The sequence below is a fragment of the Nipponia nippon genome, unplaced genomic scaffold (genome assembly GCF_047370975.1).
Source record: "Nipponia nippon isolate SJK-2023a ecotype South Korea unplaced genomic scaffold, ASM4737097v1 scaffold_13, whole genome shotgun sequence".
In the NCBI taxonomy this organism is placed as follows: domain Eukaryota; kingdom Metazoa; phylum Chordata; class Aves; order Pelecaniformes; family Threskiornithidae; genus Nipponia; species Nipponia nippon.
The window spans coordinates 9,652,584-9,670,616 of NW_028262324.1; the positions used below are offsets into that span (position 1 = coordinate 9,652,584).

An 18,033-nucleotide genomic window follows, 5' to 3' on the forward strand; every position below is an offset into this window, starting at 1 on the left:
TCTGTGCCCTAAGAACTGGTGCTGGAGGCCACGGTGCCCTACAGTACCAAAGGGACGGGCTGCAGTGCCTCTGCTGCTCAGGGGTTTGGCTGTCCTGGTGCCGCTCCAGGACAGAACTGGGGAGGCGTTAGCTGAGCAGAGGATGCTGGTAGGCTCTGTCTCCCACTCCTAGGTCTCCAGTGGAGAATTTCAGCGTGAGAGCACAAAACCTCTTCATGTAAATCAGTAGCAGAAATAAGATTTAGAATGGGTGAGTACTTGAGGGTGGAAGGGGGTGTTTGCTCTGTGAGTATCCTGCTGGGGAGAGCCTTACATTTTCGGAGTTCGTTCAAACTTGAAGGGTGCTTTATGTGCACAGTCGGTCTCGGGGATCCCTTTCTTACTCCTGCATTTCGGTATTCAGGTAGCGAAGCACTGATTCATTTGAAATGCATTCTCTACTCCACAGATTACTGCCAGGCTCTGTGAAAAGTCTGCCATGCCTAGGTTTTCAAAACTGCCGTTTGCTTGGACTCTTTTAGTGACTTCTGCCTGTTTCAGGAATCAAAGTCTGATTCACTTTCCATTGTGACTTGTAAAATCTTGGACTATTTAAAGGTATATAAAAAATTAAAAGAATCTCTTCTGGCAGCATCGAAGCCTGTGGTGTTTGAATCTTTGATGTGAAGATTTCTCCTGCTTGGAGAATAGTTCATTTTAATGCTGTGAAATAGAGCATGATAACTGTGCTGCTGTATATACTACAGTGAGCATTATGTGCTGCTTCATAAAATGATGCTCCTGTCCAAGAACTCCCTTTCAGAATGAAAGAGGGAAGGTGCAGTATTCGGATACTAGTAACTCACATCTAAAACTTTTGGCACAAATTTGTCTTTAGTATAGTTCTACTGCCTGCAGCTGGACTTAAATTCTTTCTTCCTGGTTCAGTGCTCACTGCTTAAAATACAGCCTGTTAAATGCTGCAATGGTCTAGGTACCTTTGGAACCTAGCATCTGTCTGGGGTTGCTCTGCAGGGAATTTGGTAAGCAGAAGCAGGGTTGAGGCACGAAGATGTGGTGTGTAGCCATCGTTCTACTTGGGTTTAGCTGCAGTACAATGGAAAGCTGAGGCAGAAAGCAACCTGTTTTCCGTAAAGGCATTTTTGAGATGTGTTAAAACACTGTGAGGTCTGTAAACATGATTTGGGGGAAAGAAAGACGAGAGATCCTAGGAAGCAACATATATAGCTGCAGAGGTGCAAAACCTGCAGGACTTTGCCACCGAGAACTCTACCTGCTAGGAATGATGAAACCAAATGTTCCTTGTTGTAGTACAAGCCTAGAGTGTCGTCACTGTATCTCGCTTCTTGGCTGTTCCTGAGTTTGTAGTCTCAGGGCAGGTTGTAGGCATCTTCTGGTACTGTTCACTGCTTGATTTAAAAATCCTCTTTTTCCTTTCATTGTACTTCCTACTTCTTTTTAACAGGCTCAAAGCCTGTTGGCAAAATGACTTTTACTGAGCTCAAGTAGGATGCTCGCATGTCTTGGGAGTGAATGTAGGTTTGACACTGATTTGATTCTGCTTTTTCTGCCTGCAGCTTATCACTCAAGCTCTCCAATGAAGGGCTATTTCCTCAGTCAAATATTTTCCATATGACTAGATAATAGCTAGAAGCAGTGATTTTTCTGTCAGTGCTTGGCACTGTGGATTTTCTGTTCAGAAATTGTATGGCCATCTGAAAAGTAGTCTTAAAAACAAGCACTGCGTTTGTTTAGAGTGACAGGATAAAACAAAGTGATGGGGTATTTTTATTTCTGTGGCACTTACTTAAAATTTGTCTTTTTTTTCCCCAACAAAGCTTGAAGTCACAGGGAGGTTCGTTCATTGTCAGCAGACACCTTCCCTGTCAAACTGAAAGTCATGTCCCAGTTTCTCCGTTGGTACTCCCTGGAATGTGGTGCTTGTGAAAAGCACCAGCTCAGCTGCTGGGATGTCCAGATTTCACCCACCTCCCCGACGGCTGTAGCTAAAAAGTTTTTTTTTTTTCCCTGATGCGCTAACGTCATGACACCTAGCAGCTTTGCCCCAGAAGCAGCTTCATGAAGCTGAGCCCGATTTCCAGTTCTGTTCAGTCAACACCTCTCCCATCGCCAGCAAACAAAGAAGTTTTTAAGTGGGTTTGTGATCAGGGAAAATTGTCTGCTAGAAACCCCATTGAGACACTGAACTAGCGTATGCACCCGTCACCGAGGCACTGTCTTTTAATCATGACTGACACAGTTTTATATTGAAAACAAAGCCTGGCACCATAATCTTTGTGCTGGTTTTATGCTAGTGGAGGAGCACTGATTACAATGTGGTAAAACCTGATCTGCACAACAGGGAGAGGAGCTGAGGGTACAGAATTAATACTAGATAAAACCACAGGTGTGAAAGGCTCATTAAAAACTATCAAGCCATGGAGTAAAGAAATGTGGGAAAGAAATTACACCAGTGCCAAAGAGCAGTATGAGTAGGAAGATAAGGGGAGAAAGTTGACAGTCCTTCGGAGAGGAGGAGAAAAAATTGGCTTAAAAATTGAGCCCGATAACAAAGTGGTATCTAATGACTCTACGTGCAAAAATGACTTTTCTGTGAAATACTAGTTTTACATTCAAATGCAGAAAAGCTAGGTAGTAGAAAACGAAGTTGATAGATTTCAAAGGGAACATTAATTAGGAACAATTTGAAAGTCCAGCCGAAGATCTATTTAAATTGGTGCATTTCTAATGGAAATTAATCTGCCACGTGCTTTCCTAAAATGAAATAACTTGATAAAATACTAAGTCTGCATGTGTTCAAAGTAGACTTCGAACATTAGAAAAGAATAAAACAAAAATTAAAGGAATTCACTCCAGAGCGTGAAATGGCGGGTCTGCACTGCTGCCTGGTGTGGGGCTGGGTGGCTTCGTCGGTGCCGGAGAGCTCGGCGTGCAGCCCTTCCCAGCACCGCTGCTCGCAGGGCGAGGACGCACGCAGGAGGGGCTGATGCAAGTTCTCCTGTCTTTCCACGGTGTTTTGAGCAACGAGATACTGATTCTTTTGTAGCCTGTTAAGATAGGAGTTAGCACAAGCTGTATGCTAAGGGGAATAGTACCTCGCAGTGTTTTTGTCAAACTGGTAGCTAACTTTAAATTCTTGTGGGAGGAGCAGGTAGGCCTGGGAAGAACAGAAGTATGTGGCTTTTAAAGAAGAGAGGAGATGATATTTGGGGCATCTGTGTGTGATATAGGGCTGGGAAGGAATGAGATTGAACAATAACCAGTTTTCTGGTTACATGTTTGCCTCTTTTATTTCATGTTACAACCCTTTGTCAGCCACTATATATTGTTCCTTGGGTGTTGCTTAGAGCTGTGTTTGATTTATGCCGGTTGAGAATCTAGTCCATAATTCCTAAGGATGAAGCCTTATTCACCGCTACAGAGGTTATATTTCTTGTTAGGTCATTTCATACATGTGGAGCCTTTCACAAAACCACAGCACACAGATGCACTTCCATTTGCGTGTGCTGGAACATGCGCGATCTGTTGTATGGCCATGCGGCGTTTGCAAACTGAAGCGTGATGTACAGCATCCTTGTGCAACCGAGACCCGTGCTCCCTTGGTGACCTCCGGAAGAGCGAAAAGTATTGAGAAAATCAGCCTTTGGAGTTGTTAATGACACAGAGAGCCTTGCAGAATAGTTTAGTGAAGTGACAGACCTAAGAGGATTTTAAAATACTAAATTTTTCCTTTCCTGGACCACACCCAAATTCTTGGCACCAGTGTGCCTTAGTGCCAGTAGGATTCTGCTCCTGTGTGTGTCTGCGTGTCTGTCTGTGTGTGTGTGTCTCTGTGTGTGTTGAAGGCCATGAGGCACGCACTGGTCTGCCAGTGCTGGGTGCACCAGCTCCCCTTTGCAATGCAAATGTGAGACATGGTGAATGTTAATGGGTCTGTCTGCATGCTTGCAGAGATCTTGCAGAAAATGAGACTTACAGGCCTAATGCATTCAGTGTATCATGGGAGCCTAAAAGCACGCCGATCTTTTCAGTTTTGTTGGGAAAAGCAGGCAGGTAGGTGGCCTAAAGGAGACACCACAGTTGAAGGACACAAGAAATGGCTCAGCTAGTAAGTGCTCTTTGATCTCAGCACGTCTGTTCCCTTTGAGATAACTTCATGAAACACATAGACCCTTTGCACCATCCCCACAGCTCAGCCCTTATCATTGCTGTGAAATAGCCATGAGCTGGAAGAGTTTTCTCTGTACTGATGTTTAAAGGTGACTGTCAGGTATCCTCCGTTGTGACTGGGATAACTACAGTCTCTGCGGATGGTTCGTAGCTGGTCTGAGTGCTACCTACTTATATTTGGGTTTTATGCCCTTTGCTTTCCAGGCTTTTGTCTGATCCTTGGAAAGTGACCCCAAGGCACATGCTAACCCTTGCCTCCCAGCATCAGAGCCTGCTTCAGGACCTTCAGCTTTCTGCCCCACAGATGCTTGTCCCGCTCCCCTCTGCTTCGGTCTCTTCACTAAGGTTTGACTGCTGAGAAACTATGGCAAGGGGTAAGATGGGCTCTTCATGGCAGGGGAAGGTGGAGAGGGAGCACCCCGGTTACTGTGCTGGCTGTTTCCTCCTGGCGGTGCTGACATTGGGTGGGATCCAGCCCCCGGAGAGCTCCCGGGGATGCTTTGCAGTATCCTGTCCATGGCAGTGGAGCTGAACAGGGCTGATTGAGAGTGAGCCTGGGAGAGGATCTTGAAAGTTAAGGGTTAAACCCTGGCCAGCTGGACTTTAAGTAGCAGGCAGCATTCAGAGCACGGCGGACAAGTGGGATGTGAGAAGCCAGAATATGCAGGCACTGGGAATTGTGGGTGGCATTGAAAAGCCAAATACAAGAACAGAAACATATATTTTAATATGTATTTCCATTACAGTCGCAAGCACAAATTGTGAGGGGGGAAGTGCGTCTCAAGAGCAACATATGTGTTATCTCATGCCTCCATCTAAGTATACAAGCATGGGATTAATGTCTGTTTAACATAAAGCTGAAAGTTTGGTGTACAGATGGTAGGAAGTTGGGCAACAGCATGCGTAGCTTCTAGCATAGATCTGTCTTAAATGAATGCCATCACCTAGCGTTGTTTCTCACAAAATGTTACCCTTCAAATCCATCCCTAGCCCACTTGCAAAGATGCTGAGCTGCCTCTTCAGCACAGGCGTACTCAGGAAATTATAGGCCAGTGAGTCTGACCTCAGTCAGGCTGGGTAAGAATCTAGTGATGATAGAATGAGATGAGAACACAAAGCAGTGGGAGAAATATGAGTTGATAAAAATCAGTCAGTATGGCTAAATCTTGTCAGACAAACGTAGTGGGGTTTCTCGCCCCCCTTTTAAGGTGATGATGCAGGGAGCAGAGTTGCACGCAGGAAGCGATGGGCACAGACATCTGTAAGACACTTGACACAGCGATGCAAACCAGACTGATGGGTCGGATTAGTAGGTACAAAATGTGCCTGGGAGATACCAAAGGAGAAAATGTGACTGGCATGCTGAAAAACTCATTGCATGCAGATTTCAGTGTCTTGCACAGACAGCTAATAACCAGAACCTCATACCACACTGTGTGCGAAATAAATACTATTAATGCTCTTTGCAGGTGGGGAAACAGAGGCCTGGTGAGATGACATGATTGACCAAAAGGGAAAGCAAGGGAACTAGAAGTAATGCTTTCCAGATTAATTTAATTAGTATGATATACTGTGCCTGTTTTGGTACCTCCCTGCTCTAGCCAAATGATTGTGGGGTACAGAGAGAGGGGATGAGGCTTTACAGAGAACCTCACTCTACATTCAGGCAATTTTGCTTCAGAATTTTCTTCTGTGCCTGTTTATGGTGATTTGCTTTATGAATCTGACCAAGACTATCTTGAAAAAGAACTTATTTCTCAATCTGCTGTTATTGAGGTCAAATGTTAGGAGCATGCTTTTAGGGAAATATCTTTGACCTTGTTGATTATGCTGTAGATCTGTCTTTTCTAAAGCTTAGGACACTGTCTGCTTTATGGGTGCAATTGAAATCAGCGCTTTTATTCTCTGCTCTCCGTTTGTTCTCTAAAATCAAATGCTCTTGTGGTCTGAGTGGAAGCCAAGAGTGGTAGTATGCAACACTTCAGCTGCAGCTGGCTGGCTTGGAGACCTCTCAACTGGTCTTCACAAATTTTCTGCCAAGTGGGGACAATAATGCTTCGCTAAGATGCCCTGCTCATGCAGGGCAGTGGAGCTGGGAAGTGACTTACAAATTATCTGCTGTGTTTAGTCCCTCTGAGCCTCTCTGTACGGGGCACGGAACAGCCACTTGAGCAGAATCCAAAGCCCTCTCTTCAGTTCCACGCTTTTTATTTAGAGGATCAGTTCTGTGTTTTCCATTGTATTTAAAATTAATCTACTTGTAGATCCCTGTTTTTACCTGAAATAATCCCCAAGTTGTCCTTCATGGGCTCTGTTCCTTCACAAATCATCCTCTTTGCTCATCACTGCTTATTTTTATAGACCTTTCCTTGTAATGTACTTGAAAATTCTATGAGATATTGATCTATCACTTACTGAAGACTATACATTTCTATCAAAAACTTTTTGTTGATTGTCCTGAATGAATTTTGTCTGGCAGCTGCCGATATTCCTTTAAAATTTCCCATGGCAGACCTGAGTAAAGCATCACTGTGCCGATAGCTTTGGGGTTTCGTATTCCTGGGCCAGTCATGGACTGCAGGCAAGTCATGTCACTGTTATCCATCCTGTGGAGTGCTTACCAGTAAATGGGTTTAATAGAAGGATTTTCACAAGGGTTAAATACCACCTCTGGCAGTGCAAGGTTTTATCCCTAATGTAGGGAAGCACAAGTGAGGATTTGTACTGACCTAATTCTTCATCTCAGTTATGGCCACCAAAGCTTCCTGTCACCCCAGGAGCTGGAAAAGGTGCACTTGCCTGAAGTTACGGAACAGTTCAGCAGCGGAGCTGGGAGCTGTTCCTGCGGATGTGTGTAGCGAGGTCTGTAGCTTGCCGTGCAATGGGCAGGACAATACAAAGGCTGGAAGAAGACGGCTGGGAGAAAAAATCTTTGCTCGGGAAAATGAGTTCCCAACACAGGCTGAGGAATGCTGGGAAAAGGGTTTATCCAGTAGTTCTGTGGAGGTGATAAGTGTTAGCAGGAACCTGATGAAGTGCAACCTCTAACTGAGAATTATGAGGGAAATCAATGTCAAGACAATGTTTTCTGTGCTTGTATAGCTTCAAAAATGAAGGCTTTACCTTGGCTTTGGCTGTGAGCTTGGCTTTGGCTGGTGGGCAGCGTTGCCCACCATCTGATCTCTGTGGATTTTCTTGAAAAATAAATGGCTTTTTACTGTCCTTTGAGACAGGGTGTTTTAAGGATGCAATTTGTCTAGAGGCTGGAAGAGGCATCTAGGAGCAGGGACTTTCAGAGGTCTAAGCCGGCTGTCTCGCAGTGGGTAGGTCATTAGCCCATTGCCAGCCACGTTTTCTTTGTGTTTGATCAGTACAGGCATTTACCTTGCTTGCACCACAGGAACAGCATGTGAGTAGGTAAATAATTGTTTAGAATGGCTTGTTTAGTCTCACATGGCCTTTTTTCTCATACAAAGTGCCGATAAAGGAGCAACTCCTCCTAAGGGTTACTGTTTCCTTCAGCTCCCACCTGAAGCTTCTCCATTACCTCAAACATATTTGGGCTGCAGCTGTGCTGACAGCTGTGTATGGAGCACATCAAACAAGGGCAGAAGTGAATCCCTAGCAAGGCTGTTGTGCAAGGTTCACCCTTTGGTTCTCATACAGCACAGCGTTGTGCTCTATACGTGACTGGCAAAGTGGGTGAGCGTGCCCATCTGCACATCAAGACTTTTCTACCCCATCCGTGGCTGTTTGCTTGCTGCCCCTAACGCTCAAAATAGAGCTGTCTTTCAGGGAACACCCCTTCTTCCAGCCGCTAGCACTGGCCTGCACGGTGGAGATAGTGTTTGTATCTGCTACCGAGCCTTTTGCTGCCTGCAGATATCCTCGGTATCGGGCACAGCTGTTTGGACAGTTCTCTGAGTCATTAATCCTGGTGAGTATTGAGATAGTTTCCTCCCAATTGTCTCTGCACTCCCTTGTCCCATGAATACATCCACGGACTAATTTTTTATTCGACTGAAGGACGAGGCTCCTTTCAGCTCCCTGACAATGCAGGACACAGCAGGATTTGGCTTGGGCAGCGCAGCGCAGCTGGCTGACTCGTATTCCTCGTGACTGCCCGTCCTGGCGGTGAGACCCTTTCACAGGGCTGTGCTATTTCTAGTCACTCTCAGATTCGTGACTGTGTCCCCTTTCGCACAGGAGTTTGAATTTCCGTCTCCTGCTGACGTGCTGTAGTGGCCTGCCTGGGCTGCCGGCTGCTGCACGCGTTCGCTCTGCCTCCTCGTGCCGTTTCCCGGAGCCTCCCGCTTCACCGGTGAGCAACTGTGGGGCACGATAGCTCTAATTCCTCCTCTCCATCCTGTTACACTGCTGCTCACCTGCTTGGGAGATGACGAAAAGGACTCGTGTCTGAAACATTGTGAAGGGCAAGGCCACCTCCAGAGTCTCCATCTTCCCTGACCAACACAAAGTGATTATTCAAGCCTCTCTCTTTCATGAATAGCTTTGATATCATGTTTTTTGCGCACAACATCTCCAGAGCTGTTTTGCCACTTGAGCCCTGGATCCCTGCTCCCTGTCACTTTATTTTTGCCTCTCCCAGCTTGATTATTGATGAGAGCAATTTGCAGTATGTGCCACTTTATTCGGCAGGAACAAAATAGGTGTACAAGAGAGAAAAGTATTCCCATCCTCTTTGTAGGAGGTTGAGCAATGTGCTTCCAAATCTCGGCATACATGTACTGTCATTGATTCATGTTTCTGCGGACGACTCTGTCATTTGCATACAAACGACTGTGGTTCTTCCAGGCTTCGCTATGCCTCGGGCTGCAGCTGGGCTTCATGTTCATGCTATGGAACATGTTCCCAATCTGTATCTGTCACTGCTACTTAATGAAAAAGCTCAACATCGCTTCTCTTGCAGGCTCCTCTAATGATTCAATTTTAATTTGCGTGTTGCTGACTGATTTTCTGTTTAGGCTATGATAAATAAAAATTAAACATTCAGAACAGATCTCTAGCTAGTGATGTCAACACATTTTGCAAATTTAAATTATACCTTACAACATCCCTGCAATCTGCTTTCTTCTGAGAAGGAAACTGAGGCAACCAGAGGAGACCAGGGAAACCAAGAGTCCTAATGCTGGAAGCAAATCTACTGCTGCCAGCACAGGGTCGCTGGGCATGGTCCAGTTAACAACCCTGTGTGCCAGCCAGGGGCTGGTCTGAGTTACCAAGGGCATCAGTTGAAAGCTCTCGAAAATCTAGTTGTAGTAATTTAAGGCAATCCCACCCATGACTGTCTGCTCCGTTCCTCTGCCGGCCACGAACGTCACTGCAGCAGAGACTGCGGGAAGCAGCATACTTCTGTTCAGCAGCCCCTCCAGTCCGAGCCTCCTGGTTTGTCATCAACCTTCATTGAGCTGAAACACCCAAATTTGCATAGAAATGTTTCAAGTGTGGTAGAATTTCTTCTTTCTTGGTTTTTACACTGAGCGTCTTCTCGTTTGAGAGGTTTCTGTAAGGCTTTGTTCCTAGAAGTCATTGTAATGGAAACGAAATGTTTCACTGGACATTTAGATGTGCCACTGCTGCCGTGGTATGTGCAAGTGATGCATACGCACAGTTACCTACTCCTGACATCAATGTTCACTGTGTTAAAACGATGTTGATGTTCAAACTCAAGAATTTTAGGCTGAAGGGGAATGATATTTTCATGTGCTACTCAATACCTGAGTTTCTAACATTCCTGGATGTTAGTAAGTGTTGTACTTAAGTAAGTGTTGTCTCCTTACAGTTTTCTAGTATAAATGCCTGTCCCTTTTTAAAACTGAAATGCGTGATTAGAAGAGTTGTATGAGTTTAAGTTCAAGGTGTAGGCTGCACCTTTCACTGCCTGTAAAGGTCACTCATGGAAGTAGGAAGAGCTAAATAGCTATTTGTAAGCAACATTGTCTGCCAACAATACAGGTTTCATGGACATTTTGCCTGAATAATTACCTGTGTTGATACCATATTCAGTACTGTCATTGCTAGAGACCTTTAAAATGGGTGTAACCATGTCGGCTTTCAGAAAAAGCAAGAGAAACACCATGGCTTAAGACTGAGGGCAGAAAATTGTGATTCAAGACTCAGCTTGAGCCAAGGAGATCATTAGGAATTAATTAAATGCCATTACTAATCAGGAACAGGCCACTTACAAAATTCCTCAGGCCCTGGAAGTCCATGGATTTCAAGATGGTCTCAGTCTCAGGATTGACTGCAACGGTGTAGAGTCCGACTTGCCTCTTAGTCCAGCAGTGCTTTTATCAATGATGGAAATGCTCACAGAGGATACTGGATAACCTTCTCTAACTTTAAAATAAAACGTTTGTACCACCAAAGCACTAAAATCCAATAAATTCACAAATGACCTCCCAGCTGTAGTGCTGTAAAAATCCTAAATGGAAATGTGAACTCCATCAGCCCCTCACTTCTTAAAAACAAAATAGATAAATACATTGAAAGGACCGATAACAGTTTGGGAATGTAGGAGGTCTGTGCGATGAAACTGGCACTTGCTGCCTCGGCGATGGATCAGTAACAAGGAAAAGCCTAATAGCATTTTTATATAGCTGAAGCAGCTTGTGGATGCATGTAGCACATCCACAGAGCTTTCTGTTCAAAAGGCAGAAGCCAAAATGTCAGCCTTGGTCATTAAAGCAGCCATCACAGACTGGAAGGGCTGCTTGATTCACTCTCCCAGCAGCGCAGCCCATAAAGGAGCCTGTCTGGCTACCGCTCACTCTCAAACCTGTCACCAGTGCCACCACAACCATCTTGCCATGGGACGCAGGCAAATGTTCCTGCTCACAGCAGCATCGACTCAAGGAGCCGGCTGGGACCTCCGGAGCCTGGGCTGAATTCCAGGCTGAGGTTGGAGAATTGCTACGCGTTGCTCACTGAAAGTGGTAAGGGTGAGGCCCTAGGGGTGCTTGGTGGGGATGTAACTGGGGTCCAGTTGAAGGCATCATCCCTGCATGACAGTGACTCCGTTTTACTTTGTTTATATGGCCTTTGATGGAGGAAGAGCAAGATATGAATAACGGTATAAAAATTTGAGCTTTAGGGGCAAGGTGCCTAGTTCATGCTGCCTTCTTAGGGACCCTGGTTTAGTTAGACCTGTCTGTGGTCATGGCAGATGGTCTAGACTTTTGTGTTATTGAGGAAATTAATGGCTAATTAAAAGATCTTTAGTTAGATTAGTACCAGATGTTTCACAAAGCACTGTTATAAACATCTGGCCAACTGCCCTAGCAAAATCCAGTTTGATAACGCAGAGTCCTACTGGTCTTCAGTTAGAGAAAATATACTTGACAAAGTTTTCATTTTTGGATCAAGTTTATGTAAATATTTAAAGATTTATCGAATTAATAGGACTTTACAATAACTCCAGAAGCACTCTTCTACTTCACAAATACAAGTAGTGTCTTTTTATACACAGCAGTAGCCTCTGAAGATGGATGACAGCTCTCAGTTTGATTGTCAATTATGTGTTTATACGCTGTTTGACAGATAATTTTTTCATGGTGATTTACTCTTCCTCATAATTAGATGTAGCAATTAGAATATCTTATATATTATACTGGAATTTTCTTCTAATGATGCTGTAGCTGGATGGTCTCTCAGACACCTGTTCCACAGCAGAGCGAGCTTGGGAATTAACTCTCCACCACACCAATCTGTTTTTCTTCTTTTTTTCCCCCCTTTGAATCATTTTAGTCTCCTGGCATTGGGGAACTTCCACTGTTTTCCCAGGATATTCTCTATCCCCAGTTGATGTTTGTTTGTCTTATCTTTATCTAAGTTACTTCCTTACAGATCTGATTAGCTGGCTTGCTATCTTTTGCTGGGGAGCAGCATCCCTCCTCCTTTGTCTCAGAAAACAGATGCTTTGCCATGTCCCTTTGGTACCCCAAGGAATGCTTTTTCGTTTCTCCATCAATGCAAAAAAATGGCCAGAGATGGAAGAAACATACAGAGAACTGAGCACCTGGCAACGTTGGCAGCACTGCCCGCGGCCGTGTATCTTCTTGTCCTTGGCCTCTTAAAAACAGCTTTCCCTGCTCGCTATCGCAAAGCACGTACTGCAGTAAGGATGAGAGTTCCCAGCCAGGGATTGCCGCTGGGGCAGTACTCGGCATCAGGGTTGATACGCCGAAGAGAGGCATGGCTGTGTGTCTATTTTCCGTGTACAGTTATTACACAAGTAAATTAACTGTAAACGCACATCTCCATAATGAATGCTTGTGTGTCAAAATGCCCAGTTTGCCTGGAAAAGGTTGTAGTATTTGCATGTACAAAGTAGGTGCACAATTATGTAGTTTAAATGACTGAATGCACTGATACGCTTACAAATTCTTGCAGCCAGTGTCTTCCAACACAGGGGCAGAACCGCAGGGAAGGACGTCCAAACGCAGCCAGACTGGCGGTTCTGAAAGTCTCATCTCCTCCTTATCTCCAACACTATCAGGGTTGCGCTGCCAGCATTTCAGTGGGGTGCTCCCAGGAAAGGGTCTTGCATGTGGTGGAGAGCTGGTAGCTTCTAAAACGCAGAGGGATACAAGTTTCAGGTTACTTCCTACCATCTGGACTGCAGAAATGCTAAGCTGAGGCTGGGCAAGGACACGGGGCTGCAAAGCACCTCTGATGGGTAGCAGCTGGGCTGCACTGTCCCTTCTTCACCTGGTGCAAAAGTGATACCTGCATCCTCGCCAGGCCAGCTGGGGAGCAGGAGAGCCGGCCCCACGGGGGGAGAGCAGCGAGCCAGGGAAGCAGCGACCTGCCCTGAAAGCCTGAGCAAGCAGCAGTGAATATAACGTTTCATTGGTGCAGCTGCAAAACAAAACAAGGTAACTTTCGTAGATTTTGTCACTGTGTGTAGAGCTGGTTGAAAGCTTTAGGAGGCAAGCGGTGTTGTTCTTTGGCTATGACGTGACTTATTGGGTTCCTCTGGACAGGCAAATGTAGCCTGTGCACACAGGTATGTGCCTGTGTGTTTTCTTCCCCTATCAGCTTCCCTTGGCTGAAGGAGAACCCGGATACCCATTTTGAAGAGCCATAGTAATTTGATTTTGTTTGTTTGTTTGTTTCCATTTTCAAGTTCTTTGCAAGAAAAAGAGCCCATAAGCTTTATTTCAAAGGTGAAAGCTGGAGCACTTGCTCCTAGGTCCAGAGGCTGGCGTTGTTAAAGGGGAGGTCCTGCCATCCACTGCAATGTCCTTCTGGCTCACCGGTGAGCAGGGGAGTTCCCCTGTCCCTGTACTCACTGCCGTTCCCCTCAGTTTTCTGCAATTATGCTCAAATTCTGCGATTGTATGCTTAAAAACATAAATGTTTAATTACATGAAAAGGCTTGTTTGATTCGATTAGCACAGACTTACAAAAGCACCTAGAGGAAGTATCTTCCCACAGGGAAGCTGTTCTTGACAGAAGAACAGGATTAAGCAGGCAGTTAGAGAGTTAAACCCTGTTTCTTTTTGAGGTGTAGCTGGAAGCCGAGACCTTAGACCAACAAGATCTGCTGTACCAAGCCACCTCAGCGGGTGCAAATGGGCTCCAGTGGGTTAGGAGCAAGACCAAGTACCTACGGTCTCAAGATTTAACACAGACAGCGTAGGTGTCTTCAGGATGTGACCAAAGAGCAACCAAAAACTTCTGGTTAGCCTTTGCCTGTGGCCCACAGGGCAGAGAGGGAGAGACAGAGAAAATGGAAACAGGATTACAGTCCCAATGCTATGATTAATGCTGGTGTTGAAAGGGGAACAGGGCGCTCTGAGCCGCCTGCCTAATCACAGGCTGTAACCTGCTTGGCAAGTCGTCTTCTCCACTTCAGACTCTCCTGGCTGCCAGCCAGAAATATTAAGTCTGGGACAGGTGACATTGAGTAGGTTTGCCATACCTCTTCTGTTGTCTTTGTAATGCTGCCAGCGTCCTGTGGTCATTTTCTGTTGATTGGACTCTTGTTCCTTTGGGGAACTGATAGCTTGAATATTCATTCTTTCTTTCTGGTTGTTTTTTGTGGGGGGAGAGGGAGGAAGAAGAAGGGAGAGCTTAAAAAACAAAGTTAGGTAGTTGAGATAACACAGGCTATACTGAAATCTCTACGATTCACAGCAAAAAATCATGCTTCAGGTCAATTTTGATTTCTAGAAATCAACCTGTTGGTTAAATCCCAGTTCAAAAGTACTCTTTAAAGACTCACTCTGTGCCTTGACCGTTGCCATAAAAAAGCAACATTGAAAGAGTGTGATAGGTCTGGGTTTAAGCATGGCTCACCACATGCTTAGGCTATAAGAAAAAAGCTGTTCCATGAACAGCCAACCTTATAAAGTCTAGTTTCCTGCAGGTTTGGTTTTCTGTCCTGTCACCTCCGTAACCCCCACCTGCTCCATCTCTTTTGGGAAATCTCTTGCAGACAAGAAGGGAGGCAGCAAGCAGGGGTCTGTGGGCGCTGCTCGATCAGCTGCCTGCCCGTGGCATCTCCCCTGAGCTTTCTCACCTCCCTTTGGAGCCAGCTCCTTTGGGTCTTTCCCCACTGCACAAACCAGCCGGGAATTAAATTACCTCAAAGACTTCAATCCTTCTTCCAAATCTGGGTGAGAATGGCTGATGGAAAGAAATGTTATTGGGGAAGAGGGGTGTTGCTGAAGAAAGACAGACTGGGCCAGAGGTCTGTTTCCCAAGGAAACTATGCTAAGAAAATAATGCAATTGTGCAAACATACCCACAAAATTTAGTAACTGTTTGCAGTCCCTGCGTACAGTGCTGTGTGGAGTGGAAAGTGCTGCTGCTCCTGTTTGAGCTTGTGACTCTGCTGAGGACTTTGTGTCCCTTGGGGGGTGACCGAACGCCGTGCCTCAGGTCCGTGCCAGGTGAACGGGAGAAAATGGGGCACGTTCCCTGACGGATTGCCGGGCTCTTTGGGTTAACTCTGGCCATGCGGAGGGGACCGCACAACGGGGCCTCAAACTTGGCTGAGGCCTTTGTGTTTCTGGAACACAAACAACAACTAACTTTCAGTTTATAGTAATCTCAGTATGTATCTATTTACATAGCTGTTTAGTCCATAAATGTTTCTCATGAAGGCTCTTTCCAAAGCACAGAGAGTACATAAAGCTATTGCTGTGCTATTGCTGTCCATTTCTCCAGCTTCGGGGTTCCTTTCTGAAGCAAATTTAAGCACCCAAATCCAAAGTACTCCTGACAATATCTGGAGCTCTAAAACTGAGCACTATCATTTTTGATATTGTTCCCATTTCTAACTGGTAACCAAGGGAAAGCTCTTGGTGTGGAGAAAATTATCAAAATGCATGGTTAAGTGATGGTCGTGACTCGTGTTTTGCCAAGCAGAGACAGGTCAAATGATTTGGGTGGAAAACAAAACCCAGCTCCGATTGGCAACAGGCTCAGCACAGCCGTCCCCACCTCCTCGTCTCCTCTGTCACTCCGAGCATGTCCTTGGAGCACCTCGCAGCACAGCATGGGGTCGGGCCGGGTGGCCAGCCAGACCTTCGGGGAGAGGTGAGTGAGGTACCAGCCTGCTCCTTTGAGGGGGGATGAGAGGAGGTGACCAAGGGGAGGGAAAAGTGAGCCTGAGGATGCTGAGGCCACGGGGTGCTGCTTTAAACTATGCTCTCCGTGCCTCAGTTTCTCTCGCTATGAAAACAGCGGCTCCAAGGGCAGGCGGCGGGGATGTGCGGCTGGGGAGGAGGGTGCCCGGGCTGAGTGCCTGCTGGGGAGCAGGGCGCAGGGGATGGAGGGTGCCCGGGCCGAGCTGGCCCTGCCAGCCCCGCAGCGCCGGAGCTGCCCCGGCTGTGGGGACGGCGTCCCTCGGCCTCCCCTGCCCGGGGGCTGGGGCCGGGGCGGGCAGGGCAGAGCCCGGGGCGGGCAGGGCAGAGCCCGGTGCGGGCAGGGCAGGGCTCAGCCCCGGGGCGGGCAGGGCAGAGCCCGGTGCGGGCAGGGCAGGGCTCAGCCCCGGTGCGGGCAGGGCAGAGCCCGGTGCGGGCAGGGCAGGGCTCAGCCCCGGGGCGGGCAGGGCTCAGCCCGGGCAGGGCGCGGCGGGAGCGGAGCTGTCCGCGGCCGCCGGTGCTGAGCCGCGCTGGCAGCCGCCGCGCTCCCGCGGGCGCGGAACCTGCGCGCCCGCCCCCCGCCCGCCGCCGCCCCGCGGAGCTGCCGCGGGAGCCCCGGGAAGTTTCTGGAGGCGGCGGCGAAGGGAGCGGGCTGCGCCGGGGAGCTCCTCCGGGAAAGGTAAAGGGGGGCCCGGCCGCGGGGGAGGCGCTGCCCCGAGCGTCCCCGGGAGGGACGCGGTGCCCCCCCGGGCGTCCCCGGGGCTGGGTGTGGGGAGGACGCGGTCCCCGTGGGCGTCCCCAGGTGCAGGAGGGCCGCGAGCCCAGCACCGCTTGCTGTGTGCCCCGGGGCTGAGAGAGAGACGTGCCCCGGGGGGGTGCTGGAGCGCAGCACCGGGCAGCGTGTCCCGGGGCGGGCACGGGGGAGCGGTGGTGCCAGCCCTGGGTGCGACCCCAGCTCCCCGCCTGGGCGGCCTGGGGCACCGGTGCGTGTGCGAGTGGCACATATCACTGGGCGCTTTAGGGTGCCCGTGTGCGTGGGGCTGCACCCCCCCTCAGAGGGGCTTGCAAGAGTCCTGGGTGGCTAACAGAGGGAGGCGGAAAGCAGACTTGGTTTGTCTGTAGCTGATGGGGATGGGCGGCCCTGGCACAGGAAAAGTCTGTAATCTACAAAGTGATTTCAGGCAGGGGACTGAGGGCTGCCTTTTCTTGCACCGTGATCTGTCCTTCAGATACTGAGCAATCACTCTGCTATGCTCTTTTGCTCTTCTATGACTTTTTAAGGCTTGCTTTATTTGCTAGGCAGGCAGCAGCGTCTAAGCTTCCCCTGTGCTAGGAATTGCAGAAATCGATTCCTGCCATTTACTATTGAAAGAGACGGGAGGTCAGCTGAGTTTCCAGGCTCATCAGGTTTCCTCCTCCTCCCCAAGAAGGGCTCTGGCTTTGTGGCACGTTGGCTGAGGAAGAGCAACTGTTCAAGTCTGGAGAGGGAAAAGGCAAAACCAACAATCGCACGAAATAAAATGTATGGTTTTTCAGGCAGTCAGGCAGAGCGTGTGCGATCAGGCCAGTCCAGCCACGCCGGTGTCCTCCCAGGTGCCAGGTGTGGATGTGGGCTGTGGGTTTAGGTTTGATTCTTCTCGTGAAGACAAGAATAAGGTCTGGGATGCAGAATACAAGGGTTTCCTGGTAATGTACCTGTGGCAGCAGCTGCTTGGAAAACTTCATCTCATTTTGAAATCTGATTAAATTGAGGGGAAAGGAGCTTTCACAGTCTGTCTCTTCTCAGAACAGAGTCTGAGCAATGGAGCTTAAATCAAATTCAACAGCGGTTTTGTATGCCCAAAGACTACGTGGCCAAGCAGTTTGATTTTAAAGGGCTGCGTTGTGCCGGCTGGGTAGCCCCCAATGAGACATTCTTGTCTGAAGTCCCTCCCAGAGGGGTTACAGGTTTAGTCTTGATTGAGCATAGTCACGTTTTTGAAATGCTTTTGAGTTGGAAGAAAACTCCAGCAGCTGTTTCTGTCAGAAGTGAGTGTGAATGTGTTTAGTACCTGCACCGATGCTTCTGCAGCTTGTGACTCTCCACTAAACACGACAGCGCAGGGAAAGGCTTGTGCAAGCGTCCCCCTCTGTCGCATGCTCACCTGAGGGAGCATCTCAGAGAGAGGGAGGCCTTTGGGCAGCTCTCCAGCAGAAAAGCAGAACCAGAACAGGTTTGTGAGGAGCT

At 47.8% G+C, this 18,033-nt stretch overlaps 1 protein-coding gene across 13 annotated transcripts in view; it reads left to right on the forward strand.

Annotated features, from left to right (window-relative positions):
• The first annotated feature begins 235 nt into the window (after positions 1-235).
• The window catches only part of LOC104013106 (opsin-5-like), a 34,360-nt gene continuing 16,562 nt past the window's right edge, over positions 236-18,033 (forward strand). For 3 of the 13 annotated variants that reach the window (XM_087749678.1, XM_087749686.1, XM_087749688.1), the window contains exons 1-4: positions 8,140-8,325; positions 8,398-11,147; positions 12,604-13,088; positions 15,589-15,759. Coding sequence is in view for 3 of the 13 variants with exons in the window: in XM_087749677.1 (XP_087605803.1) it covers positions 15,691-15,759 (69 nt within the window). In the remaining 10 variants the exon portion in view is untranslated. The other 10 variants (XM_087749681.1, XM_087749683.1, XM_087749676.1 and 7 more) reach the window with 9 other exon arrangements.